Below are 19,992 nucleotides of genomic sequence, written 5' to 3'. Positions count from 1 at the left end.
CTAAAAAAAGGCAAAATAGCGGATAGACAATCAGTTAGTTCAGGAAAGATGGTGCTATATCAAAGATTAATGAATATCATTTTAAACAAACAGTCTATGGTGCTAAGAAATAATATGATAACAATAAAACGTAAACTAATATTTTAAACAATACAACTTCTAATATAATGCCATAATATTATTCATATTAATTAGTTTACCAAGGTGTTAAAACATTATTACTGAAACGGCAGAAGTGGGTCACAGTTCATATTTTTAATATCGAGGTTAAGGCTGACAGTTCATAATGTCCATATGTCCAGATTAATTGATCTATTATTTATACTCATATTGTCCTTTTTTCTGTTAAAACCAATTCACAACTAACAAATATTATTGAAATTAGATACCAATCTTCACAAATATTACGGTAACAATCATATCTTATTACATTAAACACAGAAGATTAATACGAAACATTATTTTTACATAGTTTCAGCTTATTATACAACTCTTAAATTTAACAAAATTCTCAGCCCTTCTGTCAACTAAAATGTTTAAAAAAAATGTAAGTAAAAAAGAGTATGTGTGAGGGCGTGTGGCGCAGTGTGCTGGACGCTGACTTATTGATCGTGAAGTCGTGGTTTGAATCCAAGTCTCGCTGCATTACTTGTATTACATTGTATCCTTAGGCACAACACTTTCATTTGTCTCTCCCCACCCAGGTGTATAAATGGGTACCTGTTAGATCAAGACACAACTTTGCGCTGATTACTAGCTGTATTATTATGGGAGTATGTTTCCATAAGTGTTTGATTTAAAAAATGACTGAGGTAATAATAATAATAATGCCTGTAAAGCGCGTTTAAGCATGGTTACTCACATAAATGTGGTACTGTATTATTATTATTCTTATCTCGGATAAATTAAAACTGGATATTTAATTTTTTAAGAATGGTCAAGTGAAAAACGTTTAAAGAACGCATCCAGCGTTTTTTGCAGTTGTTTACGTCTACACCAGTGTAGGAAGTAACAGCTTCTACAGCACACCTTGAGTTGTTTTTAAGCAGTGTAATCCATGACATAAGTTCTGAGAGTTGAATACTTTGGCGGGAGGAAGGAAAAGTCAGAAATCATTAATCAGCGTTCCAATTACTCACTGTTAACTTCAACCTCGAAAACATTACAAAAATACACCCTTATAGGAAGGATGTTACTGTTCCAATACAACAACAGAAACAATCTTAAGCACTGAAAAGCCTAACGTAATCTACTAAACAAATAACTTATCCAAGAAAAAAATTAATTGTCAATGACAGCATGAGGAAAACCTATGCATCTAAACTGGTCTTGCTATGATGAGCAAGAATTTGGTAGCGACACACATAGGCTTATGATGAGATGAATACTGGTACTATACCACATACAGGACTTGAACAACTCTAGCAACCAGGGGTAACCACCAAGCTATACTCCACCAAAGGCAAATTAAACAAATGAATTACAACATACAATTCCCCAAACAAGCTTATTGGACATTACGTTCGGCTGGCACAAGTAGTGATAAGCAAACATATAGTGTTGCGTAGGAAAATTGCATGGGAACCGACGACACAACAGTGCTAAAAACATCGCTACATGAAATCAAATCAGTTTGATTTCACACAACAACGTACTGTAAGGAAAAAGAACACTGGAAAACATAGTACAGCGCTATATACTCAAAAATATGCAAAGTGAACCAGATAAAGTCTATGGCAATGTTGATGCGCAACAAGCAGGTTTGATTTCATGCAGACAGGGGCAAACACAATTATTGGAAGAGCTTCTTCTTACATTGCATCGGTTACGTTGAGTTGCGTGCTAGTGGGAACCACGCTATAGCGACACAGGCTCACTATGTCATGAGATGTACTGCCACATACAGGACTTGGATCAAATAGCAACCTAGGGTAACCACCAAGCTGTATTCCACAAAAGGCAAATAAAAAAAAAATTAATTACGACTTACAATTCACTATACAACCTTAATGAAACATCAAATTTAGTTACTGGAGAATGAGATAAGAAGGATGGAGTGAATAAAAAGGGTTTGGGCTGGCCAGGAATTTGTGTAGTGTGAAATAATATTAATAATATCGTATGAATAACCAAATACTGTTTTTTTCTTTATTTCTTGTTCAATTACACAGTTGGAAAAAAAAGTGTACAATAAACATATTTTCTTTTATATATCTCTCTTTCACCAGAAATGAATACAAGAACATTGTATAAACAAATTCATATTACCGTATATTTGCTAAAATGAACCCGTTTGACAAACAGACTTTATTTCGCAACTTGATTTGATTAAATATAGTGATCATTTTCATAATTTTATAGAATAAGAAGAAAAAATAGGATTTGAACATGGGTTAATTAACTTACAGGTGAAGTGTCAACCCATTAGACCACAAAGTCATACTGTAATACAGTAATCCACTGATACCTTCAATTGAACAAGAAAATGTTTTTAATTAGACGCAGAAAATTGTTTAATTTTAGATATTAAGTTACTTCTTCTTGTTGAAAATTTTTCACAAGAATATTACCTTTAAAAAAAAATCTTTTAAATTTATACTCATACATGTTTAGGAAACTAATTTAATAAATAGCATATATTAACTAAAATTCCCGCTTTCCACGCAAAATAATTTATCAATATCTACAAATTTTGGAACAGTTAACGTAAAAAGACCAATTTACACAGACGAGTGGTAACGGCAAGTAGAAAACCGCGTAGCTTGTCCCACTTAGAATCTGGATCTATCCCTAGCCGAAACCGTCCGTCCATCAAAGGAATAACATAGATTCTATATTTTTTACCGCTCATCTGTGTAAATTGGCCTTTAGTCTATATATATATATATATATATACTTATAATTATACTCTAGATTACAATAACAATACATATTGACAAACAATTGTAACAGTTTATACAACATTACACTGACAAAACATTATGAATAGTTATATAAAAATAATGGTGAATTAAATTTATATTATTATGAATTAAGTAAATAACATCATCACTAAACAACAAAAGTAAATAACAAATTTAAATTTGTAAGTGCAATTTTTGTTACATGTGTGGTAATTTTTAGATAACAGTGACATTATTTTCCACATGGTTGGAATTTAAATGAAAGGGAAAGAAGATTAAACAGAAAAATGTTTAGATGATTTTAATAGATATACACTGAATGTATTTGTTAATGAAAACAATGAAAAGAAATCTGTTTTAATTTTAAATAGTTATGAAGTGGTATTTAAAAAAAAATATGTATTGTCCTCCAAAAATGAATGAATATTATTATATTATTATTAGACATTAATAAAATAAATTTGCAGTTTTAATTAAGTTATTTACAAAATCAATGATCATAATTATGAAACACCAAAAACGGTTAAATCTAACCAAAAACATTATTGTCTGATAGACAATTTGACTATTTTTCTTTAAATTACAGTTTTTTCAAGTAAATGTTTTTGATCCAATTTTGGTGAAGTGAATAACTATTTGGTGAAATAAAATAGCATATTCAACAACAAAAATGTTGTTTTCAATTATTTTTTTCAGGTGAACAATAAATCTATAGTCAGCATTATTGTTGACAATTATGAAATAACTAATGGTTTAAATGATTATGAAAATATTCAATTTTCGTGAAGAAGCTATTAAGTACAGTACTATCATTTAAAATGTATAGGTGAAATGGGAAAAAATATAATTACCAGATCTTATTATGCTAGAATAAAATTTCAAAATGTCTATTTAGCAATATTTCAAATAAATCTATATATTCTTAATTGTTAAAGAATAGGTTCTTATATATATATTACAAGTATTAAATAAAATCCTTAATTTGTACTAACATTTTTAAACAAAATACAATAATAAATTACGTAATGTGAAAACTGGAGTTGATACCTTTAAATGGTAAAAGTTAACATAAGTAAAAGTGACCAATAGATCTAAATCTCACAGATCAGCTAAGAGTATCCCGTATTTTGAATCGCGACTACCAGGTACAGCAACCTTCCGAAGAATTCATCTCTACATGATAGATATAGAATAAACCAGAATTGAATTGAATTGATTGTATAACAAATGTATTGTTATTCTTTTTGTGACTATGCCAATATTAAGTTGACAAAATCGGTGTACATTTTTGTAATTTTTTTTTTGGTTTTGACATAAAATAATACACACCTTGCACTACAACATGTCTGCAAATGTGGACAGCGTTTATTTGAAGTAGAAAGATTTCTGAGACACTTAGTAAATTTTAAATATGACACAGAAACAAGAACGCGAAAATGTAGTCAATCAAAACTGAGCTGCAAATATCATACATAGTATGTGTGAAAATACCGCAATAAAAATAAATATATTTTCTAAATTTTTTTATTTGAAAAAGAGACTGTTCTGTTTCTAGGACAAAAAACTATGGGGTCGTAGAAATTGCGACTCCCTCAAATGTCAACTAAGGATCAGTATGGCACCAAGACACTCGCTTACGAGGTCAGGAAATAGCCAAATACTATCCAACCAGTTGAGCGTTCCACTAGATCTGCCATCAAATTTAGTGGTAGATCAACTGGTGTGTAGTGTCACACCAAATGTGCAGTTTTCTGGTGATGTGATTCGGTAATTTTCAGAACACAAACTGGTTACCAAAATGGACCAGGTATTCTACGATCTGTAATTCTACAACCTTTTTTTTTAACAAGGGACATGAGCATATTCGTAGAGTCAAACATTTTTTTTGCCGTTGTTTTTTAGTCATGAATATTTGAGTTTGACTGCTTTCTGCGAAACGGCTCAAACATATATGTGTGACAAACTCCAAGACTATTGGTAGTTAGTATATAACAAGTATATATGGTAAAGGGCTGTGGTTAAATAATGGAATACAAGAATTATATATAATGTGCAATATGTGGAATAGTGACATCATCATGAGTCGTCCATTACTGGGTGCATTGGAAACATTAACACCTTTGAGTGCATGAATGAAAGCTGTGCTAAGTTACTAAGTACATTGTTTGCCTCCTCACTTAGATTCTCATCTTTCTTAGGCTGTGCAACCATCGAGCTCTGCATGTTCTTCAAGATGTTGTCCAGGGGTTTTATACTGCTCGTACCTGGAGGCGGTGCCAATGGTGTAGACATTTCCAAGCCTAGAAACTCGCTGTCTAATCCACCTAAAAAATAAAAAATATTTACACATAACAAATAAATAAAAGTAGTAGACAAAAAAAACCTGAAATTTCAGAAAGGAGTATTTCATCAGTTATATTTAAACATGTAAAATAAATTCTAATATTTTTGGTAAAGGCTGGTTATTATTAGGACGTACCACAATGTACGCTCAAAGGAATTCGACCAATCACAGTATGGACGACAATCGTTTGTCATATTGGTCAATTTACTTGCGTTGCACATATGTCCATGCTTTGGACAAAGCTGTACATTTTACAGAATGAATCTATGTTACATAGCACTTCATGTCTAGCGATTTCGCATGAAGGCGTCAAACATTTATCGTGGCGTCTTTTACTAGATTTACACTATTATCTGCATATCATTTCCTGTATGAAAAAAGCAAGGTCCCAGCTGTGAACGTCTATCAACTTGTTATCAACATCTAACAAGCGATTAATTTCATTTTACGATCATTTGAACATGAAATATGTTGATGACACTTGCATATAATGTTGATAAGAATTAATCATGTTGTTCTGATTAAATAACCCATCCATTGGGACATCCCTATTCAGGGGACACTCTGATTCAGGGGATAGGCATACTACAATTTAGGCGACACTTTAATTCAGGGGACACTCCAATTCAGAGGACACTCCAATTCAGAGGACACTCCAATTCAGGGGACACTCCAATTCAAGGGACAATTCTTTCAGAGGACACTCAAATTCAGAGGACACTCCTTTCAGGGGACACTCAAATTCAAGGGACACTCCAATTATGAGGACACTCCAATTATGAGGACACTCCAATTCAGTGGACACTCCGATTCAGTGGACACTCCAATCCAAGGGACACTCCAATAATGAGGACACTCCAATTCAAGGGACACTCAAATTATGAGGACACTCCAATTCAGTAGTCACTCCAATTCAGATGACATTCCAATTCAGGGGACACTCTAATTCAGGGAACACTTACGATTAATCATCTTGTTGATAACAATAATTATGAATTAAATATCATAATGTCGATAATACCTGACACAAGATTTGTTAAATATGCAAGATACACTTTACATAAACTATCAAAACTAAAAAACATAAATCAAAACTTAAAACCTGTCCATCACAATCACAGAAGTAAAATCAAAATAAGTGATTGAAATTGTTTGTTATATAATCGCCTTACCCCTGCTGTACCTCATTGATATAATTTCATTCTTTTAATTTGATAAAAGGTGACTCACCCTCCGGTTACATGATGAAGCATATTAAGCAATCCAAACATAATATCTGACCTTGGATAGGTATTACTGTATATTGTTTTTGATCTAGATCTCTACACCCAAATAAGTCTCAAAAGACGAAGAAAAAAGACATGTACTTTATAATATACACAGCTTGAAGCTCTGTCTACACTATCAAACTTTGTGACAAAAAAATGTGATGTGTTCATATATGGACATGATGATGTCACCATTACCATATTTAAGCATATCAATACCATATTTGGACATGTCACATTTTTTTTGTCACTAGTTTGAAAGTGTAGACAGAGCTTTAGTAAATAAACTAATTATCATGTCCCATAGGTAATAATGCACTATACGTAAAAAATATAGCGTACCAGTATCTCCAAAAGGAAAGGGTGGAATAAATGTGTTTTACCACAATTATGATAAATGCTACCAAAGATAATTTTTAGATTATGCCGTCATTCAAAAGGAAAAGAAAGGTGTAAAAAAAGTGTAATTTTCAAATTGTTAAGTTATGAAACAATAAATCTTGTGTAAAGAATTTAAATAATGTTGCATGCGAAAGTAAGAAAAGAAAGAAAAAAACGAAAAAATGTTTTCAATCATAATGTATTTGCACAGTACACGTACATACACTGTACAATTGCAATGAATTAATGACCACATTTTTTTAAAATTTTTATATCATAAAAATAGACTTCTGTATTGAACTGTGTCAATTACCTACATATAGTGGAGCCTTCCTTTGGGACAACTCTATTCAGGGGATACTCCATTAAGGGGACACTCTATTCAGGGGATACTCCATTAAGGGGACACTTTCCCGAGAAACAAACGAGTGTGTGTTTTAACACTACAGCCAATTCCTTATTAAGGGACACTTTATTGGGTCTTGAAATAGGGGAATCTACTGCATACACAACTTTTATTATATCTACCTCGGACTTCCCAACTCTCCCGATAACGGAGTCTCCCGATATTTTTATCATCTCCAGCTCTCCCGCTAAAATCTTCCCGATATTTCATTTTTCCAAGTTGGGTTGGCTGCTACCTTCTCATACAACTCAAATCATAGAAGCATCCCAATTTTTTTAAACATTAACACACGCTCCAGCACGGTAGTCGAGTGATTAATTTACCGGTATTTGCTTTATTTCGTGTGTTTTGTTCGACCCCTAACTTGACATTGTGTAACAGTGTACTTGGCACAAACAAATCTTGAAATTGGAAACATCCTGGTAAGTTGAATTCATTTCCTTTTATCTTTTGATGGGTGTGAATATAATTGCAATACAATCTGGTCTAATCAATGCTATTTTTATTATTCTTAAGCTCTGTCTACACTATCAAACTTTTTGTGACAACAAAATGAGCTTATATATGGACATGATGATGTCATATCACTACCATATTTGGGTATATCACTAACATATTTGGGCACATCACATTTTTTTTTTGTCAAACTAGTTTGATAGTGTAGACAGAGCTTTTTTGTTTTAAGCTTTTCAAAATAACCCTTTTATATTCTGTACTTATTACTAAAATATTATAGTTATTATAGTGAAAAAAGTTAGTTATTGTAACAATTCGAAATTCATTTTAATAAAAAAAAATGTTGATGAACAATGCAAGAACCTTTACAATTAATTTTCAACAAAATTGTTGTAAAAAGTTCTGGACTTGACATAAAAGTTAAGGTAAATTGTATTCATTTGGTGAAAATGTTTTAGATAAAAATAGATACATTTTTAAACAGTTGGTTAGTTACAAAATATAAAACAAATCTTTAACATCATCTCTATACTACCAAAGACAAAATTCACAAACATATTTATTAGATTAGATGAATTCTAAATATCAAAGAAAGAAGCATGAACAAACCATCATAAGTTATGTATTCAGAAAAACTATAAGAAATATTTAAAAAACAATGTAGTAAAAGAAAAAAAAAGATGAAAAAACCAAAACCATAATATTTGAAAATTGTTAAATATGAAACCAAGATCATGCTAAACAAAAACAACAGTTAAAAAAAAGATGAGGGCAGTATCAAGTTTGACCTTTACCTGTAAATGACCTTTTGCTTTTGAACGAGGACTTTGTCTCTATGACAAAGAAATCCAAGTTTAAACTGTTAGCTAAAATAAGTAGAAACAATTTTAAATGAATACATTTGTCAATCACTTAAAAATCATTTTAAACAAAAACAAAAACAGTTTTGCACATAAAATGAAATATTTCTTTCTGAAACAGTGAAAAAAATAGTATTATAGTCAATAATCTATGCATATTAATTAGTTAGATGTACCTACCATCTAATGGATTAGTTAAACCACTCCCAGACCAATCAAATTCAAGCTTGGTAGAAGATTCCTACAGAAATTAAACAGAAGAATGTTACAATGACATGAATAAGGATATTAATCATTTGATTAAGTAGCCTATAAAATGTTTATTGCTATTAGTTACTGAGGTACTTTATTTATACTGGGATAATTTACTCAAATGAAAACCTATTAAGCTCTGTCTACACTATTAAACTTTATGCGACAAAAAAATGTAATGTGCCCATATAGACATGATGATATCATATCACTACCATATTAAGGCATATCACTACCATATTTAGGTATATCGCTACAATATTTAGGCACATCACACTTTTTTTCAAACTAGTTTGATAGTGTAGCCAGAGCTTTAAAATCAGGAAACTTGCCTAAACCGGACACTTATTCAAGCCGGACAGTCACTTAAACAGAACACTCATTCAAACAGGACACTCGTTAAAGCAGGACACTCACTTAAACAGGACACTCATTCAAACAGGACACTCACTTAAACAGGACACTCTTTCAAAGAGGACACTCATTCAAACAGGGCACTCGTTTAAGCAGGACACTCTTTCAAACAGGACACTCATTCAAACAGGACACTCATTCAAACAGGACACTCACTTAAACAGGACACTCTTTCAAACAGGACAGTCATTCAAACAGGACACTCGTTTAAACAGGACACTCTTTCAAACAGGACACTCATTCAAACAGGACACTCGTTTAAGCAGGACACTCGCTTAAACAGGACACTTATTCAAGCAGGACACTCATTCAAACAGGACACTCTTTCAAACAGGACACTCATTCAAACAGGACACTCGCTTAAACAGGAAACTCATTCAAGCAGGACACTCATTTAAACGGGAGACTCATTTAAACGGGAGACTCATTTAAACGGGAGACTCATTTAAACGGGACACTCATTCAAGCAGGACACTCACTTAAACAGGACACTCATTCAAACAGGACACTCACTTAAGCAGGACACTCACTTAAACAGGACACTCATTCAAACAGGACACTCGTTTAAGCAGGACACTCGCTTAAGCAGGACACTCACTTAAACAGGACACTCATTCAAACAGGACACTCGCTTAAGCAGGACACTCACTTAAACAGGACACTCTTTCAAACAGGACACTCGTTTAAGCAGGACACTCGCTTAAACAGGACACTCGCTTAAACAGGACACTTATTTAAACGCGACTCATTCAAACAGAGGACACTTGCTATACAAACTGCTTAATGGAAAACACTACCGTATATGACCAAGTATAATGCCACACCCTTATTTAGACTAAATTTGAAAAAAAGACAATCCCATTGTTAATACAATTCGAGCATAATTCCACCGCCTAATTCCACCGCCTAATTCCACCGCCTAATTTGCATCTAATTTTGTACCCAGAACACCTTGGATTATACTCAGTCATAATGTTATCACAAGTTCTATAAACTTGTCTTAAGATTCGCACATTGTATACACAAGGTCAAATATGTGTCATTTGACCTTTTAGATGGAAGACTAAGGTGTACGTTACAGATAATTCCTGTTCAGTACAGAAGATATCCCAGAATCCCTTTTGGTTTCTACTGTATTGCAGCATTGTACGTTTCACACTTTATCATTTTACAACTACACATACATAGTTCCTACCATCTATCAACACAAAAGATTTTGTTCAATTGCACGTTAGTTAGAGATAACGATACTAGGACAACTACGGTTTCTGCTGTGTAAAACGAGGTGTCTCCTCTCGTTAGTAGCATCACGTCGAAATTAATTATGCATTTCCCTATGGTGTCGATGCCTGGCTGTCCTGGGATTATGTCCGATTCGTGAACAAATCCAAAGTCACATTATGCTATTTTGTTTATTAGTCAAAATTATGTAACGTCTGATGAGAATGGGGCTGATTAAGAATAATTTAAATATCTAACATTTATTAATTATTAACACAAAACATTACTTGAAAAACATAACACCAGAAAAACAATGCATACTTTACATTCATGTCAAAGTGACATTTGAAATGTATTTAATAATTTAAATACAAATCCTCCTTTGGAACACCCTTATTTTGGGAACACTTCTATAAAGGGGACACTTGAACAAGGGACAATATATGTTTAACACTATGGCTAAACACTATTCAGGGGACATCCCTATTAGGACCCATTGTTGAATCCTAATGGTGTCTCTTTAATAAGGTTCTACTTTAGGTCAGCATAAGTGTTTTCTAGGCTCACCTCATCTGGAATAGCAGCAGGTTTACTGGTAGAGACAAGTGGTTCTTCTGGAACAGCTTCCTGTGGTTTTTCAAGTTTCTCTCCTGCTTTACTTGGAATCAAAAGGCCTAAATCTGATGCAAATATTGGCGTTGGTCTCTTCTTGGAAGACAGCTGAAAAAATATAGTTTGAATGTTACAAATTAATGTTTACAAAAATCCTGTCAACATTCAAATAGTTAATTCTCTTTGTAAAATTGGCACAGTTTCACAGCAATTCAGTTTTTAATGCAAAGCGAGGCTCCACACAGGCTGGTGTGTGACGTCCCTATGCAGACTTGCGCATTTAAAAATTGTTTTTGGAAAATAGATAATTACTATAAAGTAACGAAAACGCTAGCATCAAATAACTTAAAAAAGGTATTATAGTTTGACAATATAATATTTAGTGCAGTAACAAAATTTTCATGTGTAATTTTGTAGTTCGAGTTTGAGTACAGTCTTGTCAATCAACACATATAGTAAAGCATTACAAACTGTACAACACACTTGGATATATTATATATATATATATATATAAATCCAAAGGCAAATTACTGAAAAAAATGACAATGCTGTGGGTATCAGTGGCTGGATCTCAATGGAGATACAAAATAAAAGCGAAAAGCTAAATCAAAACGATAAAGTAAACAGCCAGAAAAGTTAGCAGAGCTTTCGGGCAACACTAGCCCTTCATCAGTGCAATATATATTTTATATATATATATATATATTTGCAATGGTGCCTTGCTGTATATTAACACTACAGTTGACCTTGCCTAAGTGTCACTCCTACTACCATATATGGTGTGGCACAGGTCAGAGGTTATTAATACAATTACACTAGTTAATGAGTTATTAATATACCTCATTGATCACCACAATTATGATTTTTTTGCAATTTTGATGAATTATGAATGTTTTTTTTTTCTAATGCATGTATAATTTCCTGTATTTAAATATATTCATGCATTCTGCTATAAATACTATGAATCATAAATTTTTAATATTATACTTTAAGTTACGGTAAACATTAAAAAATTAAAAGTAGGTCATCGTATTAAAGGTCGTACTGTGCATAGTCGTCTAGGTTAGTTATTATAATACCATTCGAACATAATGGACTATGAAAGGGCGATGTGTCGATTTAAATTTTAGGGTGTCCTGTAACAGGGCTGTCCTCTGAATTGTGATTGGTCGTAATGTTAAGTATATTGCGTGTCATTCGGTTCATGAGAAAGAGACCCATGAATAGGGTTGTCTCAAAATCGGGACTCTACGGTACTTATTAATACTGTATTATAGAGTGTGTATATATATCAAACAGCAGGTTGTAAGAATAATATATACAAGTGATCATGGAATTGCTACTTGGCTACGACAATGAGCCAGGCACTAGGCTTATTACGGTTTAACTCCCTAAGGTCCCACAGGACAGACATATCCAATAAGCAGATGTGTGAGGATCAGAGATAACCATTGCAAGGGAAGTTCACATTCATCTAGCTTTCCTTAACTCATTATCCAGTAGCTAATTGTCATTTGAAATAGAGGGCAGCAGATAAGATTCAAACATTTATTAGCACAAGTTCTTATACATTATCTGTCTATATCGTCAGATGGAAACATAATTATGAAGTAGCTACGGCCATTTTCTATAGAGGGCAGTAGAACATATTTCTTATGGATGAATAAGGGATAGGACAATGTCAGAATCACTCCACTGCAGTTACTGCAGTAAATACAATTTGTACTTCAACAAGGATTGTAGTATATTTTAATGCAGAAGTTCATGGGGCAGTCATTTTAATAATGTGTATGATTCTGACTGCACCAGAATAAAGAGTGTTGGTCTTTAAAACAAACGGTCCAAAAAAAGTTGTTGGCTATTAAAGCCCCATTCCCTACGTTTTTTAGATCTAATTTAAGGTCACAAACTATATTTAATGTAAAAATAATACTATATGGTCCTATTGCGATAACTTTTTTCGTCTTTAAACGGTTAAAAATGTGAAAAATAAATCGATTTTAATAATTATAGCGGCCCGCTATAAATCCCAAAATGCATTGCGCGCGGATTGATATTGTTGTTTTTCACCTGTAATTCGCCCACTTTTCGATCGATCGTGAAGCCAAAACAAATGGAAGACTCCTAACTTTTCAGCGAAAATACCGGGTTTTCCCCAATTTGTATCAACGGAGTCTGGCAAAAATAGAAAGATAATTAATGCAGCAACTATACAACGTCAGGCTAGGTATATAGCTAGCGTACGATGTTCGTACGTTACCGATGTTTACCAGCTAGGCCTACAGAACTAAGCCTAGCTAGGCTAGGCTGAGACCGTCCACGAGAGGTCGATCGCCGCGAGCTACTTAGGTAGTGCATTGTTTCTCACTTTTTATCATAATTTACCATAAAACGTACATTTAAGACAAGGAATGACATGGTTTAATGTTTTTAAAGTGATATATATGTATTATTTTCCAAAAAACGTCCAAAATTGCAGGGAAGGGGTCTTTAACAATGATAATGCAGACAAGCTACCGGGCAATATCATATCATTAAGCTGAGATTTCACAATTACATAAACTTTACTAAGCATAATGTAATACTGTCTATTAGAAGGAAGAACAAGCACAAACCAAAAAATCCACCATTAAATAAAGAAATTCAAACATATTTATAGCTGAAGTATACATAATAAGTATAGATGAAAATAAAACAGCAGGCCTATTGATAGTTATACTTACAATGTTTCTTGTATCTATGGCCAGGGCAGTAAGTAACTGCTTGTTATTACTTGAGTTTGCCCACTGGTATGTAAGTGCGTTTGTTTTCTCCATATTCTGGAGTTGATCCCATATATTTATAGCTGCAAGGCTGAAAGGTAAAACCCAACATTTAAAGTTCATTAGGATACACTACACACCTTAGACCACAGAGACATAAGTTTACAAACGCCTTGAAAGCATAGATGCATGTCGTTTATTATAGAGGGCTGGAAAAGCAACAGGATGCTTTGCTAGAAAGGAATTAAATGTATGATGTACAAGTGCAATCGGCAAAGGCACTGAATTGAAAACTTGAGCTTGAAATTGCTAAAAAAATAAAAGCTTATTGTACCTAAAGTTTTGTCTACACTATCAAACTTTACGTGGAAAAAAAATGATATGCCCATATGGAAACAATGTCATATTATTGCCATATTTGGGCACATCACACTTTATGTTGGTCAAACTAGTTTGATAGTGTGGACAGAGCTTTAGATGAAACTTACTGTACCTTACATGAACACTACTTCACTAGAATATTGACTACTAATAAATAATACTAATATGTCAATCTCATATAGGACTACTCAATGCTTCACATACTACTCTGGTCACTGTATCAAACAATGTATCCTAAAGTACAATGTCTACTACAGCATATGTGCAAATAAATTAGAATATATATTTATAGGATGTACTACCCAGTTACAATAGCTAACAGGTGTAAATGTGTGTTTATAATGAATTACCCTTTCTTGTTCCTTTTAAGCTCATCATTTGTTTCCTTTTTAATGACATCAAGCAGGAGATTGATCGTGTTGTCTGTGTCGACGTCGCCGTTGCTACACGGAAAGCAAAAACAGAAAACCTGCTCCAACTTGTTTCCAGACACCTACAATACAAGAAACAAGTTTAAAAAAATAATATTCATGCTCCCGTCCAACAATAATTTCAATTATCATATTATTGTTATTGAATACATTACATTTTGCATTAAAATAATAATACAAGTATTGCATCTACTGTACTATAAATGAAATTTTATAAAAATACAATTATATATATGTTTTAATCCATATTCTATTATTTCATATGATAACACTGTCACTAATATTGATTTTTAGTTGCAATTGTAGAGCGTAATTATTGACTTTTTGCTGTGGAGTTCTGTAAATGTTGCAGTGTTAAACAAACTGTTTCTTAAGGAAATTATTTGCACAGTGGAGATTGTTTTGTACAAATGGGAATTGAAGATATCATAGTACAGTAGATAGAGGTATTGATCAAAAAGGTAAACATCAAAAATAATATTTTGTAATGCTCTTATTATAACAGTATTAACTTTCCATACCTTGGGTATTTCTGCTACTTTTGGTTCACTTGATGCGGTGCTAAACTTTCCAAAAGCATCTGAAGTTTTGTTACTGCTTGAAAAACTGCCAAAATCTCCAAATTCATCGTCATTTGGTTCCTTCTTTGATGATTCTTGAAATGTACCAAACTCCCCAAAATCAGTACCCTTTTTTGGCTCATTTTGAGAAAAAGCACCGAATTCAGATGTGTTTGATTCTTGAAAGTTTCCAAATTCTCCAAAACCATCATCTTCAGTCTGTTGGAATGATTTGAAGCCTTCACCAAAATCATCATCTTTTCTATTTTCTTCATCAAACTCTTGCTTGGTAAAGTTTTCAAAATTACCAAAATTATCTGAAGAATTTGTTTTGGACTCAAATTTGCCAAAATCATTTGCTTGTTGTTTAAAATTGTCTTTTGACAAAGATGGTGGTTTTGAATCAAAATTACCAAAATCATCTGATTTGTCTGCAGGTTTAGAATCAAAATCACCAAAATCATCCGATTTATCTGCAGATTTTGAATCAAAATCACCAAAATTATCCAATTTATCTGCCGGTTTAGAATCAAAATCATCTGATTTATCTGCCGGTTTAGAATCAAAATCATCTGATTTATCTGCCGATTTTGAATTAAAATCACCAAAATCATCTGATTTATCTGCCGATTTAGAATCAAAATCACCAAAATCATCTGATTTTTCTGCTGGTTTAGAATCAAAATTACCAAAATTATCTGCAGATTTAGAATCAAAATCACTAAAATCATCTGATTTAATTACTGGTCTTGAGTCAATTGCACCAAAATCACAATCTGTATCTGCGGAAACATTTTCAGATATAGTGTTCTGTTTTTCATGTGAAACAGTTTCAGATATATTATTTCTAATCGGTGATGTGAAATTTGCAAAATCATCATCTTGACATTGAGCGTTAGCTTTTGTTAAACTTTGAGATTCATTGTCTTTCTGATTAAAAGTGGAACCTACTGGTGTTTTGTCATTCAGACCATCAGTTTCAGTTTTACCACTCCTTTCCGAGTCAAAGTCTGCGAAATCATCATCATAGAAGTGACCATTATTATGGTCACTCAAGGTATCAATTTGGAATGCATTGCTTTTGGGAACTATTCTATCTTTCTCTAAGGTCATTGCACTTTCAGAGTTATTTACATTTTCCAACTTATCATCACTTGATTCTTTTAATCTTGTATCAAAATCAATTTCTTTAGAGTTTTTAATGGGATTAAATGTTTTTGAGATTTGATTATCACATTGTTCGTCTTTCCTCCTAGAAGGAACTTCTTCATCTGGAGAATTTCCAGACGCTGCACCAGATGTAAAGGCACTGAAATCAGAAAAGTCATCATCCATACTGGATATTGACGTACTGTCTTTTGAAATGGCATCTTTGCCATCATTTGAGTTGTGAAATTCGGAAAATAAATCAAGTGTTTGTTTTGTACCATCTATTTTTTCTAATTGATTATGTTTATTCTGCCAATCATCTAGGTTGGACGAGTTTCCATTTGTCAGTTGAGTTTCATCAGCTTCTTTAGTTAAAGTATTAGATGACCTATTTCCATTAGAGGCGTCAGCAAAGTCACCAAAATCATCACCATTTTTTCCAAAAGAACCAAATTGGTCTCCATTTCCGTTATGTATAGTATTACTAACAAATACATCTGGTTTGGATTCTTTGTGACCTTTACGAGTTGATGGTGTTCCAGATAGGTCAGATGAGTAGTGAGAAAATGATCCAAAATCGTCCTCATCATCATCGAACCCACCGTCATCCATAGGTGGAGGTGACGAGGAGACCATAGGGATAAAAGGCCCGTGGGTTGAACTCATGGTGAGGCTGAAAAAAGTAAAACAATTATTATTACTGTAATTAGATGTTCATCAACAAAAAATTCTTTCATTTTCTACATCTGAGACACACTATATACGATATATCCTCGGATTCTGGTCTAATGCAACCCCCTACTTTATGTCTGATTTCACAAACATACATATCCCCAGGTATAGTCCCAGTATTCACTTTTAATCTGGATGTAGGCCTCTCTCTTGCCAGTTCAGATGAGTTTTTACAAGAAATGCTAACCAATCATATTTTTTCAGGTGTTTCCCCAGGTATATTCTCCTCCCCCTCCTACCCAAAGTCACCCCAATTGTGTGTTCTAGGGGGGAGGGGGGTGGCATTATACCAGAGGATATACGTTACTACTATAGTAAGTACGTACTATTCATTTAATAGTATTCATTTCCTTTTAATGAAATATTCTTTTAATGATATTCTAATAATTGATCTCCCAATACGACTATATGAATTCATAATTTGGATGGGTTAAACATACGATTACTATAGTATCAAAATTAATTTCTTTTTGTATGATAATTCATCTAGTCTGAAATAAATGCAAAGATGTTTCATTCTGATAATATTAATGACCTTACTTTAGATGTTACATTACAAATTACAGCATACACAAATACTTCAAAAAGATCTCTAAACAGATTAAACTTTTAACCCTATTTCCACGATGGCGACTATAATACTCGGAACACAAAGCGTTTTACAATCGCCGCGATGGAGGCAATACACAAGAATGACCCATTCATCATTAACTAAATGAGCATAAAACAAACTTTTGTGTAACTGCCTACATAATTTGGAACAATAAACAACAATGAAACACTTTGAAGTCTTAAACACCACCCTGGGGGTATCTTTTACAAATAAATTATAGTCCAATTAGCAAATTAAACTCTTACAACTTTGGGATTTATGATACAATATATACCACTGTATCTTTCAAAGTTATATTATAGCTCTCCCCACAGGTGAAGAAAGGTTTGCTTTAACATTATATTATGTAATTTACTATAAACGAACTAAGTAAATGTCGAAAATTAACATGTCAGTTGTTACACTGTACTACTGTACACTCGTCACCACATAAAGCTGAGAAATGGAATTCTCCACATAGAGAGTACTTCCTGTATATCCTCTGGTATAATCCCACCCCCTTAGAACACGAAATTGGACTGACTTTAGGGGGTGGGACTATACCTGAGGAAATCCTGATTCAGGAAAAAAAAAAAATTGGCATGGTAAGCATTTCTTATAAAAACTCATCTGAACTGGCTAGAGAGAGAGGCCTACATCCATACAAAAAGTTAATACAGTACTTGGACTATACCCGGGGATATGCCTGTTTGTGAATTCAGACATAAAGTAGGGGGTGGGCTTAGACCAGAAGTGGGATTATACCCGAAGATATACGGTACAAATATGTTGGTTGTACCCAGCTTTAGTTTGCATACAGCAAAACTGACACTGGGAGCTACTTCAATTTTAAAATGATTACAGATTGAACTCTGCTGGAATAAAATAATTATAATCATATTAACAGATGAGGAAGTAAACCACTGCTAGAAGAGGAACACCAGAAGGAACAATAAACACAAAATGTGTCCCATGAGGAAAAATACAAATTTCTCTGCAAAACATAATAATATAATATGAATCTACAAACAATTTGATTATAGATAGCTAACTTGGAAATACACACATTTTACTTTGGTTTATATACTATCTTTTGTCATAACAACATTCTATTGCAGAGACTAACGGGATGGATCATCATCTCAACAAGTATTCTACTGCAGTTACTGCAGTAATTGCATTTTATTACTGCAATAACATATGATTTTATTATGTTTCAATGGAGAAGTTTATGAGGCAGCTGAGCCAATGCAATAAAATAGTTTGAAGTATAACCTCAAAATGATTGCTAAAATGACAAGTTAAACAGTTTTTCTACAGTTGCTGCAGTTTGTTTTAGTCTCTGCAACAGAAGTTTGAAAAAAATAAAACATATGAAACACACACAAACAAAATTCAGTACAGTACTTACAGTTACAGTAAAATACAGTAAGGTCAGGTACTATTTATGGTTTATCTGATAACTAACCGTGTTACACTAACAGTTGCAAAAATCTCAAACTATCTTTAATCTACTACTGGAAATAATTTGACAATAATTACGACACAATCTCAAGCTTTGTTGCATAAAACACGGGTATAAGTGTATCGGCTCATTCAAGCGGAAAGCAGTATTAGAAATGTACACAACACTCACAAGACTATGCTCTAGAGGCTTTCACGTGGAAAATATGAATAAGACAATGCGTTTAAGGTTCGTAACACCATGTGAACAAAAATTTGTATTGTGTTTCAATGGTAAAGATAGTTTTCTGGTTTTTCTCACCAGGTGTAGATTGAGATTACAGATTTTGTGGTAAAAATCGTAACAATTAACTTTCTTTGTATTGTAATGTGTATACAATAACCAACAGTTACTGATTACATAATAAACAAAATTGCCCAGTTCTATTATTATAAAATTACGTAGATACATTTCCTGAATAAAATTCCCCACCCCCCCCCCCTCCTTCAGCTATATTTCAATTATGTTTTGTCCACATTTAATACTTGTATAGGAGAGAAAACAATACAGTATGTAGGAAATTGTATCAGCTCCAATGTAAGGCTCTGTCCACACTATCAAACTTTATGTGACAACAAAATGTGATGTGCCTATATATGGACATGATGATGTTATTATCACATTTGTTCTTGTCACAATGTTTGATAAGTGTAGACATAGCTTTATAGGTTAAATGAAGTCAGCATGTATATCTTGATGTCATTCATTTCTAAGAGATTAAAACTAAAGGTCATGAAATATTTAGTTCTTTAGGACTTAAACAG

At 33.0% G+C, this 19,992-nt stretch overlaps 1 protein-coding gene across 2 annotated transcripts; it reads right to left on the bottom strand.

Moving 5' to 3' along the window:
* Window positions 1-2,144: 2,144 nt before the first annotated feature.
* On the bottom strand, window positions 2,145-17,177 carry LOC140060303 (uncharacterized). 2 transcript variants are annotated; one of them, XM_072106451.1, is made up of 7 exons: window positions 15,213-17,177; window positions 14,611-14,753; window positions 13,841-13,970; window positions 11,073-11,225; window positions 8,799-8,859; window positions 8,553-8,624; window positions 2,145-5,227 (listed from the first exon to the last, which is right to left on the bottom strand). In XM_072106451.1, the coding sequence occupies exons 1-7, from the start codon at window positions 17,064-17,066 to the stop codon at window positions 4,980-4,982; spliced, it is 2,661 nt and encodes an 886-aa protein (XP_071962552.1). In that variant the 5' UTR covers window positions 17,067-17,177; the 3' UTR covers window positions 2,145-4,979. The 2 variants fall into 2 exon arrangements, with proteins under 2 accessions (XP_071962552.1, XP_071962553.1); XM_072106452.1 differs by lacking the exon at window positions 8,553-8,624.
* Window positions 17,178-19,992: the final 2,815 nt, after the last annotated feature.

The sequence above is a fragment of the Antedon mediterranea genome, chromosome 10, assembly GCF_964355755.1.
Source record: "Antedon mediterranea chromosome 10, ecAntMedi1.1, whole genome shotgun sequence".
NCBI classification, from domain to species: domain Eukaryota; kingdom Metazoa; phylum Echinodermata; class Crinoidea; order Comatulida; family Antedonidae; genus Antedon; species Antedon mediterranea.
This window is presented reverse-complemented; position numbering and strand designations above follow the sequence as displayed.